The 15,410-nt window shown below is 36.1% G+C and overlaps 1 protein-coding gene across 1 annotated transcript; it reads left to right on the top strand.

Moving 5' to 3' along the window:
- The first annotated feature begins 3,367 nt into the window (after positions 1–3,367).
- LOC148831829 (oxygen-regulated protein 1-like) lies at positions 3,368–13,789 on the top strand. Its single transcript, XM_088919086.1, has 3 exons — positions 3,368–4,009; positions 6,932–7,103; positions 8,670–13,789. The coding sequence occupies exons 1-3, from the start codon at positions 3,368–3,370 to the stop codon at positions 13,787–13,789; spliced, it is 5,934 nt and encodes a 1,977-aa protein (XP_088775212.1).
- Positions 13,790–15,410: the final 1,621 nt, after the last annotated feature.

Here is a 15,410-nt window from a genome sequence, read left to right as displayed (position 1 = left end):
TTATATCGTAGGTGAAATTTATAATTAAATATTGACCCAGCACTCTGTCACTCTGCTGTAAATAACACACATAAATAAAAAAATACCGTAACCAAATCTGCAATACTGCTATGATTTTTAGCACAATACTGAACACAATATTCAATTCCTGAAAATATATCATTAAACATAAGAACTGTAACAAATGAGAGGAGGCTGTTGGACCCATCTAGCTCATTGGGTGCATAGTAGCAAATTGATTCAATGATGATATGAAATCTTATCAGTTTCAATGACACAATCAGATAACTTGTCCCATCCCCATACAACCATCTGGGTGGTGCCTTCTGATCTCAGTTTTAATTGCACTTCTACATATTTTTCACTTGTGTTCTGTGTTTTGTGTTTCACCATTGTTTCTGAAGAGGTCCAATGAGCTCAGTTGGTCAATACCTGTGAGTATTTTAAATACTTGTGTCCCTTGGAGTCCCTTGTTCAAGACAAAAAAGGCTTAGTACCAAAATTTTACAGCTCAGTTTATTTAGCTCGTATTAGTGATGGTGGTTTGAGTGAAGGCTTGGCAGATTTATCCAAAAATATCAAGATGTTGTGCATCATGTGCTTCACATAAGTAGCATCAAATTCAGACACACTCTAATGTAGATACTGTATAATAGATGGATAGAATATTTATTCCACATTGCAAGGTAGGCAGTAATCCAGCAAAGATTTCACATGCAGTATTTGTACAGCACAAGCACATAAATCAGAGACGTTTCCTGAATCCTGGTCAGGAATTAAAATAAATTAATCTGTTTTGTACAAGCCAATCAGAAAAGTGTACATGCTGTGAATTAAGTGGTCCTTACCAGGCACCTTCCTTCACAGTGCCAGTTAATATTTAAAAGCTCTTCTAATCCTTATTACCTAAAGACTTTTCAAATCAGATTACACCTGTGTTAGAAAATTAGAAACAGTACAGGCCATCTGGGTCCTGTTAACTTAACAAATGTAATGTTTATGTGAAGTAGGAAATCTACGCAGTATGAATTTCAAGTAAAGCATGAAGCACTGAGAAATTAACTAGGTGCCCATCAGTGAAACATTGTCTTAGTTTAGAATCTGCACCCCTTTGTAAATGGCATTAATATGTAAATCTCTGATTTTATTGTAAATGTGTGAAGGAGAGTTCATTGTTTTCAAATTTAATTTTAATTAATCTGAAAACATTTTAAGGACCAAAACAAAGATGACATCTGTTATATTATCATGGAATCTACACAGCTCAGCTCACACTCCTAACACACTGTACCACTGTGACATTGATTAACTGTGAGCAAAGATTAAGCAAATTGACCCTGATGCTCCCTCTCTCGAAATAAACCTGCCAAGTCCATCTAATTGTGCTTCTGTATCTGAGGTTACTTACAAAGACTATGGAGTGTGTACTTCTTCTGGTCCCGGTTTTCCTAAAATATAAAAGTAGGTAAGTCATTAGTATTTTGTTACTTGCAAATTTTGTTGGTCTTGTGGATTTGTAAGTCATTGAGAGTATGATAATGATAGGTAGGTGAATAAAAAAGGACAGATTATATTCTGTCTATCTGTATTTCAACTAAAATATATTAAAATATTATTGTAATATACCTGAAGTGCTGAAACTGAAAAATAATAAAACTAATATAATGAAACATAAGTAATGTATTTACTGAAACATATGTTAGAGAAATTTTGTCTTTGCAATTTTACTAAAAAGGCATAATGTGGTTGAGGTTCAGAGGAATCAAAAAATATTTATTAATTTTGCTTTTTGACTGTCCTCGCCTTCAGAAAACACCCAAGAAATGTTTTTTTTCAGTGGGTGTTTTCAGGTTGGAAAATATGCGATAATTACTTCTACAGTATGTTGACAAAAAAAAATTATGATTTTTTATTTGGGTAAGCTGTATTAATAGTTTTACATTTTACATTAATAGAATCATTTTTCTCAGCTCATAATTGAAGTTGTTTTACTTATATATGAGAGCTTATGTACGTACTTATTTATTTTACAGAAATACTATTGTACTCTGATTAGTCAAATATTAAGCTTTCATTTTAGCACTTCTCTTGTCTCCTGTCCAGTAGCAATTCAGTTTAAAAAAAGAGTGGAAACATAACAATAGAATAACATCTCACAGAAATCAAATTCACACTGAAGGAGGAGATGAAAGTCAACTAATGACATCAATTTTCAGAAAATGGCAGAGATTATTTTTCTGTTTTTATGGGAGTTTGAGGCATCTTAACTTGTGTGTTTACTTAGGGTAGGAGCCTGTTGCTCAGGGGAGTGAAATGGATCAAATTACATTTCAAAGATGCTATATCCAATAATATAAGAGTAATAATTACAGTTTTCACAAATTCTTTGGCACAAGAACTTATTTACACAGAAATGTGAAGGCTTGTCCCATTCTTTCTTGTGAGTATGTTATTGTAAGCATCTAAATATGCAATACAGAAGGTGTCAAGATCATTCAACAAGTTTCTATGTCACTGATTCACAAAATATTTTAAACTGTCACTTAAATCCAATGTAATCAAATGTCAGATAAATCCAGTGGCAAAGAGTCACGAAATCCTGAATAGGATGACATAAAGTAAACAAGATTTGAGGTTACAAAATGCATCAGGTAGCAAGTAACATAATGAGTTCCAAAGGTAGGTCCCTGTAGAAAGGCCTTTTCAAATTGACTCGTGATGTTAGGTTACGTGATGATGGGATACATTGGATTGGATGAACTAGTTCAGAGAAAATGTCCTCAATGGAGAAGCCTTTTTCCTAATATAATCAATAATTGTTTTGGAATCTGACACATAGTACATTCACTTACAAAACTCACTTTTAGATCTGTGATCCAAAAAAAGTGATAAAATTGTGATTAAAAGAGAAACGAGAACATCATTGTAGTTTCAAAGAGCTCAAATGTTGTTTGTCGGCCTGTTTCTTTTAATATAGATCACATTCTGCAGGTACTTACAAAGAGCTAGGCCATTGTTAGTACAACATCTGGCAATATGGCACTTGACCACCATATTGTTAATTGCATTCTGGTTTTGTAATTCTTCATTGATACTAAAACTATTTGTTTTCATTATCTAATCACATTCTTTGATTTAATAAGCAGAAATTTACTCAGATAAAGGATGCCTGTCTAATAGAACCAAATTTTAAACATTCTCTGCCATTAAGAAATAACAATGAGGAAATAAAGCAGGGCATCACTTTAGAGAATGAAAGGTCACAACTACTGTATTATAGTGTAGGAGAGGACAACAATTTATGTATTCTTTATATATGCATGATCTCTTTCTCAACTTTTTTCTTTTTTTCAGTTGATGGGCAAACATGAGTGATATTAGCCCCAGAAACCCCTCACAGCCACCGGATCATTTCTCTGAGAATGGGCAGACAATGATTCCCCGTCACCCTCAAATCACGGACCCCATTTCGTCGAAACACGTCTGCTTCTATAAGAGCGGCGATCCCCAGTTCAGTGGGCTAAAGATGGTCATCAACAATCGGACTTTTAAATCGTTTGATGCCCTGTTGGATACCTTATCTAAGAAAGTTCCTTTGCCCTTCGGGGTACGAAACATCACCACCCCTCGCGGAATCCATGGCATCAACCATCTTGACGAGCTAGAGGACGGGAAATCATACATTTGCTCAGATCAAAAGAAAGTCAAGCCTATAGATTTGGAAGTGGCTAGTAAGAAGCCAGTACCCTGGTATACCACCAGGCCAGTGAGTGCCCGCCGCCGTGCAGTACACCTGGCCAAGCAAAATGACGGCAGGATTATGAAACGCGAAAACTCGGTGGTGCGCACACCCAAGAAACTTGTTGTCTTCAAAAACGGAGACTCCGGAATCAAGCACACCATAATGCTGCAAAAGAAAACATCACAGACGTTTGAGTCACTTCTCGGTCACGTGACAGAGGTGATGCAGTTTCCTGTAGTAAAGCTGTATACTCCAGATGGCAGAAGGGTAAGTGTCTGTTTATGATCCTCTCCATAGTTACAGAAGTCACAAGGCAAGAACATTCCAAGACATTGGAAGTAAAGCAAAGACCCATACAATTTTGTTTTAGTGAACTGGGTTTGAAATTTAGAAATCAGAACACCACAGCATCTCCCAGCATTAATGGACTCAATCCAAGTTTCCAGCCAGAGAACCCTAGAGCAATTGGACAATTTCAAGCTGTCTAGACAGCATAGTCCACTATGTAAGAAGAATTCAGCCCTATCAGCAATAGCCCACCAAAACCCCACTTTCTCCACCACCCTCCCCTTTCCCCTCCACAGCACAAAGTTGCAAATAACTACAGTAATATCAAGACAGGGCAGATTCCAGGAATTCTGGGAGAACAAAAGCTGAGTGTCAATACGCTGCCAAGTTTTTTAGTTGTGGTGAGACCAGTCAACCAGATATGTTCCTATTGCTTCTAGAAGCCAAGATCCAAGTAATCTTTTAGTAAAAGAACTCCTGAGGAAAAACAAAATCCATAATTTGAATACTAAACATCTTTACCATTTTTTAGTAATATATATTTTTTCTATTATCGTGCCACCGACAATGGCTATAGGACATTAGCAACATACATCATTTATAATGAATATCTGTTTCTCAAGCCTGAGAACTTTAGTGAACAGAGTGAACTCTAAAAAAAAGCAAAGTAAGCCTGACTTTTTCTTAGGGGACATTAGAGGATATGTAATATCCTCTGATGACAGAAGCAAGGATTTTAATTCAGTCTCTACTACTGTGATGGTGAGGATAACCATTGATACTACATACTGTAGATACACTAGTGTTAATCCTTTCTAGTTTGCTGTTTTTTGGACTTCCCAGAAAAAAGAGTGTGGTCCTGTATTAAATGAAAATACCACATTGTGAGATTACATTTTCATTGCTTGGAAAAAAATAGCTTAATATAAACCTATGTGGTTCATCCACAAGATCCTTAGAAATAACTGTTAGAAACCCATTTGCCAGAATATCATTTTACTGTTTCTGTTGGCAGAAAAATGGTTGCACTTCTTTGACTGAAGATTGTCAGTCTTATTTTAAAAATAGCAAATGTGTAGTGAATAGAAGAAAAGTAGATGTGTTACTGCCTGACCTGAACTGGGTACAAAAAGACTTGTAAACATGTTAAAAACTGTACAAAGACTTTAGAGAAGGCCTAAGTGGATTTATTCTGTGGTTAAAGGTATGAGTCTGAGGAACACACTTGTAAATGTTTTTAGATAAGTAGACAGTGTCCCAATATGACGGAATACTATGTATTAAACAGTTCATCCACTAGAAAGTAGAGCTATAATGGGAGGATAGTAAAAGACACAGAAAGATACTTTGTATCCAAAAAGTGGTTAATGCTTAGCACAGTTTACCATATTAAGTTGAAATCATAATGGTAGGGTTAATCAAGATATTGTTAAGTGTTGCATTGGAATGATTTTGACTGCAGGATTCGATCTCTTGTGGGCCACAAGTTTTTGTTTGAATAGAATTACCTGTGCTGTGAACGTATGTTTATTTAATAAATGGAAGCGGAATGAGGACACACATTACCTGAGAGCCCCATTGTATGATGTCAGGCCAGGAACCAGGGTCAAAGCCATTTAATGAGCACTACCTAGTGACTGATCCAAAAATAACTTGTAGGAGAGGGAAACAAATCTAAGCTTCTTAGCTAGAATCCCATTAAATCAGCTGACTAACAGCATTAGCCAAGGCTGGGGAGATATTTCAAATAACTAACACGAAAGCATACAGTAAGCCTCATATTTCATACCCACACTGGCCAGTATCTTGGTAATGCGCCGTTATTGGATTTCTGTGTGGTGCCCTCTTTTGAGATGTAAGTCAAAACTAATGTGTGGCTTTCTTCAGCCTATAAGAATATATTTTAAAGAGTACACCAAGTTTACAATTTCTTCTGTTTCTTTTGTCTCTGAGAGAAATGTCTGAAAATGTTCAAGGACATTCAGAGACACTACTAAAGGATACCAATGAAAAACTGAAAATCAGTTCTCTACCCACATTTTTAATCAAAAATGAAAGTATAGAGCAAAAAACATTTTCATTATCTTCAATGTTCCAGACATAAAACAAGTTTTAAATCAGTTTAAATTTAATCTTTAAGGTTCTGGTAGAACAATTTCTTGAACACATCTGATCTAAAATGATGGTTTAAAAATGTTCTAGAATATTTAAAAAAACATTTTATTGACACCTTAAGAATATTCTTGGCACCTTCTGATTTGCATTCAAAATAAACAGGAGTGCTGCCAAAACGATTGGTCTAAGCACCCTATAGCAATTTTAAGGTCAGTTTCAAAGCTTGTATGTGAGCAACACACAGAGCATCGGCTTTGTAGTGTCAATTAGTTGTTGTAACTCTGGGCTCATAAAGGAAAAGTTATGGGTTAATATCCCAGGTAGGGCACGCTGTTGTATCCAAGCAAGATGCTTCACTAAGATTTCACTAAGATTCACTAAAAAATATCATCTAAAAACAATACATTTACTGTAATTAGCACATGTATATCAGCAGGAAACCAAAAGGTTTTCTTAAATTAAAATACAGGTACTGAAACAAAAAAGCAAAAAAAAACCCACAACCCCTTTGTAAAGTTGCATTCAAAACCATCATTGGGTATGACATGTTTTATCAAGAAATCTGCTTAATACGAGAGAAAAACAGCCCAGCTACTGGATAATTAATAAATAATCATTAAATTATTTAGTGAAATAAATTATTTAGTAATTATTAATAATAAATAACTGTTAATTACAGAATAATTGTGCAATCTCAGCAAATTCAGACTAGCCACTGAACAGCATGATGCTTTGTTTGGATTATTGATGGATTTTAATGTCATTGCTTTTCCTTTAAAATTGCAGGTTGATAGTCTCCAGTCTCTGATTCTGTGCTCAGGGGTTGTTGTAGCTTCAGGACGAGAACCGTTCAAACCAGGCAGCTATGATCCTCAAACACAGACTCTGCCTGCAAAGCTGCCTGGAGTCTCCAGTCACGTTCAGCCAAAGCACAGAGAGAGGCTGGGACGAAGGAATCGTAAGTCTGTTTTTTAACAAAAAATCTCCAGAAAAGATCAAAGCAAAAGAACAGATAAACAAATTAACCTTATTATTGAATTTAACCATTTCATTTTTTATATCTCCATTTGCTCAAAGGTGTCCAAGGATTAGTTGAAATATTTTTCTCACACAATTTGGACTTGTTCTTATATTCTATCCTGCAAATAAGTGTAAAACAGATTTACATTACTCTAGACTCATAGGTCTTCCAGATTAATGTTTATTTCAATTTCATTTCAGTCATTCACTAAACTTCACTGATCACTTCTTCCAAATATTGTGTACAGCCCTTGTCCATAGTCCTTAAGGTAATGCACCAAACTGGTGGAAAATAGTTTTAGAAAGTTATGAAAAGTTAGTCTTTGTAATTGGTTATTATATAAAGTAACTCACATTTTACTACTGTATTTTACTCAAATGAATTTCCACTAACTTGTTACCTTTGTTATTAATTCATAAAAGCAAATTTTTATGAAACTTATAACAGTAATTCACTACCTTTTTAGAAGTAACATTTGTTAGTACTGCATATAGATTTGCCGTTAATAACAACGTAGAAAGCTGTAGGGTGAACCTGAGAGGAATGTGAAAAAAAGAAGAGTGTTAGCGTTCTTTCAGATTCTGGGAAAGCTGTGTGACACAAAGGTTCATGCTTGTACATCTGTAATTTTGAACAAGAGTGGGTTCTCTGAAAAGAAAAGTTGTCCACTAAAAGCATATCCTGTCTTGTACAGTATTTTTTTAAATGTGTTTGATTTCTCCCTGTAATTTTGACTGCTGTTGCAGCCATACACAATGGAACTACATACAAAAATATTGTCATGTTTATGAAATATCATGTAGAGTAATATTTAATACTGTAATATTCTGTTTACAGTGAGATAGTAATGCACAGGTACACAAACAGCACTTCAACCTGAGTTATGTTTAGGATGAATCTGGGCTTGTTGTTCCATGAAGAATTTAAGGAAGTGAAAGTTATATACATATGACATATCACAATGCATTATATAACAATACATTTTGTATATATTTTTGACATAAATTTCAGTGTTTCTAGGACACCAGTTTAGATGCCTTCAGAAATGTGAAGAAGACCAGACAGAATGCTAGATTATGCTACAGTCACCCAATACTAATAATTTCATTCTCTTAAGATGAAAGGGATAAGCTGAAGAAATATGCTGAGGTGTTCAATGATGTCAGTAATTCCCTGGATGACCCAAATGTCTTACCTGCATTAGCTGCTTTGTAGGTCATTCTGTATACAGTCTAGCAAATGCATGAAGCATTAATAATGCTAATATTTCTGCTTATTCATTATTACTAGACATGGTGATAAGTGAATATATTAGAATGATTAAAACTGCTTTTTTGCTTCAACTGTTTTTCTAATTTCTGTGTTTTCTTTCTTTCACTGCTTTCCCTGCCAATGGAATATGGGCAACTGCTTCACAACAAACCCCCCATCTTTTTCCTTTTCTTCACTCTTGCTGCTTCTCTCTCCTCCATTTTTTTATTTTGGAACAATTAACCTTAAAAGGGAAAAAGAAATCAGTCTCCAGCACTCGGTCTAGAAATTTCTCTGTGTCTTCAGAAAAGTACTTTGTAAACCAGATCAATGGTTCCATAGCTGGAAGCTTGTATGACATGCCCATTCCCAGTAATACCATGGAATCAGCGGAGACCTGCACCTGTGTCGAGGAGGACATTCCTGTGATGCCTCTTGATGAGGACATAGAAAAGTCTTTTCGTGTCAATCAAGATGGCAGCATGACAGTAGAGATGAAAGTGCGATTAACAATAAAACAGGAGGAAACGATACAATGGACCACCACGCTCAGCAGGTCTAGTGTCTCCAACCAAATCAACGTGGCTTGCATCTCGCACCCAGAGCCAGGTGGCAGTTCTTCCAATTCCAACCTGGTTGCTTCTACAGAGCTAACATGTGCAACTGAATATACGTCTAAAGAGGAAAATGATCTCTCTCAGAAAGAAACGAATCAAACGTCTCAAGAAGGAAGAGATGAAAAGGTTCCTGCTTTCAGAGAAACCCAAGAGCATGACTTTTGGCAAGATCTGGCACTAAATAAGCATGTAGATGCCAACACCGAAAGCAAAGATAAAGTCTGCTTTAGAAGACCACCGACCCCTGGGCCAAGACGCACTAAAAAAAAGCAGACCTCACTGGAAAGTCTCAAAACTGTGTTAGAAAAGGAAATAGAGGAAAATGTAGTTGGTACTTATGCCTATATTGAGGAAACTGAAAATGGTGACGTCACAAAAGAATACTGCGTGGTTAGCCAGTGCAGCAGCAGACCCATACCCAAACCCAGGAAAACAGGGTCTGTAGAGATCAATAACAATGATGTACACTCCTCTTTCAAATCTTCAGGAGTAGCCAACATACTAAAGTTACATGACAATGGAGAAGAAATTACGGAAACGGTATTACACATAGTTGAACATCAAAGTTGCCATGACAATTTTTTTGCAAATCTAAAATGTGGCCTTGAAGGAAAATTTATGTGTGGTAGACCAGCTTCTTCAGACCTAACCCTCTGTTCCTTAGGCAATGAATATGAAGTGCATTACAAGAGACCATCCACTGCTTCAGAATCACTCAATGGCAGAAAAAATGGTAACACATCTTTTTCGTCAGATCTCATGATCAACTCTTACACAAGCAGAAACGACTTGTCTTCTGTCAGAAATGATGAAACTGAGTGTTCTGTTAATTTACTTTCCGAAGCATTACCCCTCAAAACAGAATGCTCTGAGTTCAGCTCAGGAGGTTGCACAAAGGATCAGGTTTCACCTTCAATCCAGGGGAAAAAAAACAAGCAGGCCAAGCCAAAAGTCAAAAAGATAAACGTGCCAACAAACGTGAGCTCATATAGCAAAGGAAGAGAAAAAAAAGACATGACCTCTCAGAAAGACATCACGAAAGCTAGCTCAGACATTTTAACCAGTGGTGAAAAACAGATAAAACATACAGAGGAAAGCCCAATCAATTCCCAACAGGTAAACAAAATTAAAAAAAGCAACAAGAAAAATAAAGGCATGGAAGAGGAAAATATTAACAGCTTTTCTGTACTGAGTCTGTCTGAAAATGCATATGCATTAAACATTGAGAACACCATGGCTGAAAAAGAACTAAACTATTCTGAAGTCAGATGTATCAAAGACAACCAGATGGTATGTCTGAATGGAAGTGAGGAACACACATGTTTTAAGAAAATTGTCTTGCCACCTATTGATTCATCAGGGCAAGACAAAATGAGACAGAAAAAACAGAAAAAGACCAAACAAAACTCATCAGAAAAGGAGACAAGAGAATTTAGTGAGAATGCCTCACTCCTTGAGCTGTATTCTTCACCCTCTTTAGTTAATGAGAAAGTAGAAAACTGGCTGGAAAATTTACCGTCAGGATCCAGATCATGCCAGGGGAATGTATCACACAATGAAGCAGACACAGACAATAAAGTAGTCTTTCAAATAGGCAGTGATCCATCAGAGGAATCAGAAGTAACTGGTGAAACAAAGGAGAACCATATCGAATACCTTCATGCTTGTAAAATTAACACCATCAAAAGGCAAATCGAAAGTGTTTCTAAAATGGAGAAGCTAGAGGAAGCATCTGATGAAGACTCTAATAAAAAGCAGAGCTTACATGATTCAATTCCAAGTATGGAAACTAATCCAATAGCATTGACACAGCAACGTAAAATACAGAAAACAACAGAAGCTGCAATTCAAACGGAGTTTGGGGAAATCTGTGGTAATTCACCTTTACAACCTGACTTGAAACCTGTATTAGAGCAGCTGTGCTGTTCAGTAAAATCAATCCAAAAACAGCAGACATCCAACAGCAAACATTTCTCTAGTTTAGAAAAGTCTTCTAGCCTGCCAGACCTTTCTTCAAATGTTGCTTCTACTCTTGGAGCTTCTTCCAAAGTCATTTTGGCATTTTTGTCTGTGTTGGCTTTAAGGGAAGGTATCACAGACATGGACAATACTATAGTATTGACAAAAAATAGAAGCTCCACTGAAGCTTTAAAACTTATGGAGTCTTTGAAGAAAATGGCTAGCATTGAAACTGAGGGAGAACTGGCGATTAGTCTCTCAGATTCTCAACAGACTACATCTTCCCATTTATTACATCCCTCTAGCGATCATCAGGAAATGACTGGAAAGGGGCAAAGCCATGATTTTCTAGCAGCATTTTCAGAAACAAATACACTGCTCGAGGCCTACACAGATGAAAACCATAAAAATCTGGATCATACTTTTGACATTCAAGATTCAATTGCAAAACTTGGTATTCCTGAAGAATTACAAACTGAGGAATTGGCTTCTGTGGATAAGCAGAGCAAAGAGGTTAATATAAAAGAAGAGCAAAAACACAAGTCAGAGGAAATACATTGCTTTGATGAATCAATTCATCAAGATGAGACTTTTTTGAATAGAGAACTATCTTCAAATGAACCGTCGTGTTTGCTCACGGAAGAAATTCTTCATAGAGAGGAATTTACAGCTTTCAAAGAAGCTAGCTATGTAGAAGAGCAGCTCTGTTCAGCAAATGATGAGCTTCAAATGTCACAGACAGGTGGTATTAAGGAGGCAACACACGTTTCTTTTGAGCAAAAAGCAGATGAAGAATTTATGGGTGAAAACCTTGATGGATGCTTAACAAATGACAACGGCTATGCAAAAGAGCACAGCTCCTCAGTCTCCATAGCTAAAGATATTCTAAATGATGAACATAAAGAACCTGGGATAGCTGAATCTGTCAAATCCGTTTATGATATGGTTGAGTCTTCCAGTAAGGCTTCATTATGTTCCTCATTAGCTTTTAGTTATGATTCTAAAATTTCCATGAAAAAGGAGACTGGTGGAGTCAATATCAAGTCAATAAAAGAAATGTTTATGGCCAAAAGCACTCAAGATTTGCAATACAGAAAAAAGAGGCTACCAAGCCCATCCACATCAGACCTGTCTGACTACAGGCCAGAGACTTCAGACAGTTCAGGCAGTGGATATAGATCACAGGCATCATGCGAACTAACCACAGAAAGTGGAGAAGATATTAGTGGGAGACAGTCTATTTCTAAGGGCTATGTAAGAAGAACAATTGAAAGACTTTATGGGACCAATGAGGCCAAGGTGCTTTCTGTGACGAGACCACCAGCTGCGCCAAAACAAAAGCGTAAAGAAAGTCCGGGAAAGAACAGCACAGGCCGCATCTCATCTCCAGTAGACACAAACCCTAAAGCAACTTCAGATCTATTATACTTCAATGCCAAAAGCTCTTTGGACTTAAATAATAAATCTAAGCAAAGTTCCCCAAATACTGCACTGTCTGACCCCAATGATGGAGTTTTGATTGACAAAGGGAGATGGCTCCTTAAAGAAAATCATTTAATACGAAAATCTCCACCAGAAAAATTGGGGATGTATGGAAATATTGAAACCACATCTGCTGAAACAGGGCTGGACAATACAAGTGAAGATGCTCCTTACTCACACTTCGGAAGCCATCACCCTCCCCTGGCTGTTATATCTTCTTCTGAGCTTGAAGAACTTGCAAAACCAGGGGAACCCAAGTGTATGTACTTTAACATGCCACACGCCAGCGACTCTGAACCTTTCCCCGATGACATGAGCATTAAAAGCAGAGGCAGCCTCCTCTGTAGTGGTGCAGTGGATGGCTCAAACAAAAAGAAAGACCTGCACAGCTTGGGTCCATCTGGTGAACCCACAAAAATGTGGGCAGAGAAAAATGGCAGCCTGCCTTCTTTTGCCTCAGTAGAATTTAGGTTACCCGACAACAAAGTACATCCAGAACAGGGACCTTCAGTGGCTCATCCTGTAATTTCACAACCTGCTAGGGCAGGCAGTACAAATGGCAGATCTCTTGAAGAGCAAGACTCTTTGGAAAAGCTGCATATCATGTGTGGCCAACACTGCCCGATACTAACAGTCAAAGTAGAACCTCTACATGAGGAAAACAGAGGATATGTTTATCAAAAGCCATCTGATCTTGAGAACGAATGGATAATGCGTTCACTAAAGACAGGACCTAGCGTACGTCCCCGTGTATCCCCAGATACCATAATGAAAGACACACAAATGGATGAAGAACGCATGGACAAGATGATATACGAAATCACAAAAATATTCGAAGATGACATTATTAGACACGATATTGCAAAAGTAAAACAAGAGCTGTCCTCACGTGTGATTTCAAAGCAGGTAAAGGATGCAAAAGAGGGGAGCGCTGCATTCAAAATCATCTTTAAGAGTAATGAAAGGCAGAAAAAACATCTGGCACAGGAGTATGGAAAAAGAAGCAGATTTACTTATGTTCATTATGACAACAACAGCATAATCAAAGACCTTCCAGAATGCTGTTATTCAGCAAAGGATAGCTACAGGGTGTGGTTAGCAAACAAAAGAAATGGCAGCATAGAATCTGCGCATTGTGGAAGATTACATAACATCTTTAAATCAGAACTGTTGCAAGATGATGAAAATACAGAGAATGGAAAAACATCGGCTGTCTCAGAGGTTGCTGATATTCTTATTGAAACACCAGCAAATAAAACACAGACTGCTGAGCAAGAAGACAATGAAGGAAATGAACGAAAGAAGGAAAAATAACTGAAAAACAATCTATATTTATGTTTTGCAAAAAGCACATAGCTTATCTGAACCATTGTTTGCTGTTAGGGTTTAAAGCCATATACTGTATGCCAAGAATGGTACACTTCAACTAAAGAATATGTATGTACTGTTTATAGTGTACAAATAAATAAGTTACTCATACAAATTACTGTAGAAGTAAAAATGACTATATAGATTAATTGGTGCCTGATCTACTTTATGAATTACATAAGTTTAAGATCCCTAATTTTTACTTCTCAGCAAGATCAAAATGGTACTTAAAAGCTGGAGGTTACCAGTGGAGTGCTGATGTTCCATAAAACAAAAGACTTCATTATGTGTTTTTTAGTAAATAATATGTACCAACAATGTATCATTTTTCTTCATAATTTGGGCTAAGGTCAAAATGTTTGCTGCACATTCAACTAGAAAATTCATCATTTATCTAGCAACTCACAGAACAGTGACTACCAAGAGCCATGACAAATAGCTCTGTATCAACATCATTTTGACTAAATCATTGTTTGAACCATATAAAGTGTAATTTATGGAACATAATCACTAAATTTAATGTTTTCTTACATCATTGTTAGATAATTTTGTGTCAAGTGTAAACTTTATAAGTCTATATAAATTTTATTGTACTCTATAAGTAAAATATCCTAGTTGTAAAGTAAAAATCCCTGTTGATGTCATAGAATTAATTAAATACTGGTATTTTATAACACTAGACCCTATGATTTTAATATCCTTAATTTCTTCTACTAACTTCTGAATGGTATTCAAATAGCATTCCATATGATAGAAATTTGCTATCTAAGAAGCAACATGCTTACTACAATTAAACACAAATCACTCTTGAACCTTCCTTGCCTCATTGTGCTGCTGGAATCTAACTTAACATTTTCAAGCACACATTTCCATATGAACAGGTTTACAACAGTTCAACACAGTACAATTATTGTTTCATTTATTAAAAAATGTTCAAAAATTAATTTGAATTGTTCTGTAGCAAAGACTACGCAAATCCTGCACATCCATCTAAACTTCTGAAAGTCCTTGGAAAATATCAAGCAGGATCTGTGTTCTTGCTTTTTAAAAACAAGAAATACATTTTTTTTCTTAGTGTTTCTTTATATTCCGAGTTTCTTAGCGATCCAAAACTTGCAAGAGAAAACAAATCATAAACCTGGCACTGTAACAAAACTTTGGTTTACAACTTTGATTTTTATTTACAAAATTTGATATTTATTTATCAAATGTAAATGACACATTTACATAGTTTAGCAATACAGTGTAAGTTTCTGTAGAATTATCTCTAAAGAGAGGTTATTGGCAGCTAATATATATTGTGTTTTGTGTGTTTTGTCTAACTTGTTTTTTTTCATTTAAATTAAATTTTGTTTCAGTTTGTTCTTTTGTGTCACACAGTTACAAACAATTTGTTCAATAAAGGCTGAAATATACAAATGTGTGTGCTTCATGTTTTAAACACATTAGTCAGCATTGAAATATAAACATTCATCGATCTTTAAAATGATGAAAAGGATAACCCTCGATCATTGTTATCACATTCATAATCTTTTACTGGATTCAATATTCAACATGTCCACAAGTA

The sequence above is a fragment of the Atractosteus spatula genome, chromosome 6, assembly GCF_055471065.1.
Source record: "Atractosteus spatula isolate fAtrSpa1 chromosome 6, fAtrSpa1.hap1, whole genome shotgun sequence".
In the NCBI taxonomy this organism is placed as follows: Eukaryota; Metazoa; Chordata; class Actinopteri; order Semionotiformes; family Lepisosteidae; genus Atractosteus; species Atractosteus spatula.
The sequence above is the reverse complement of the archived record's forward strand: the minus strand, read 5'-3'. Positions and strand labels throughout refer to the sequence as shown.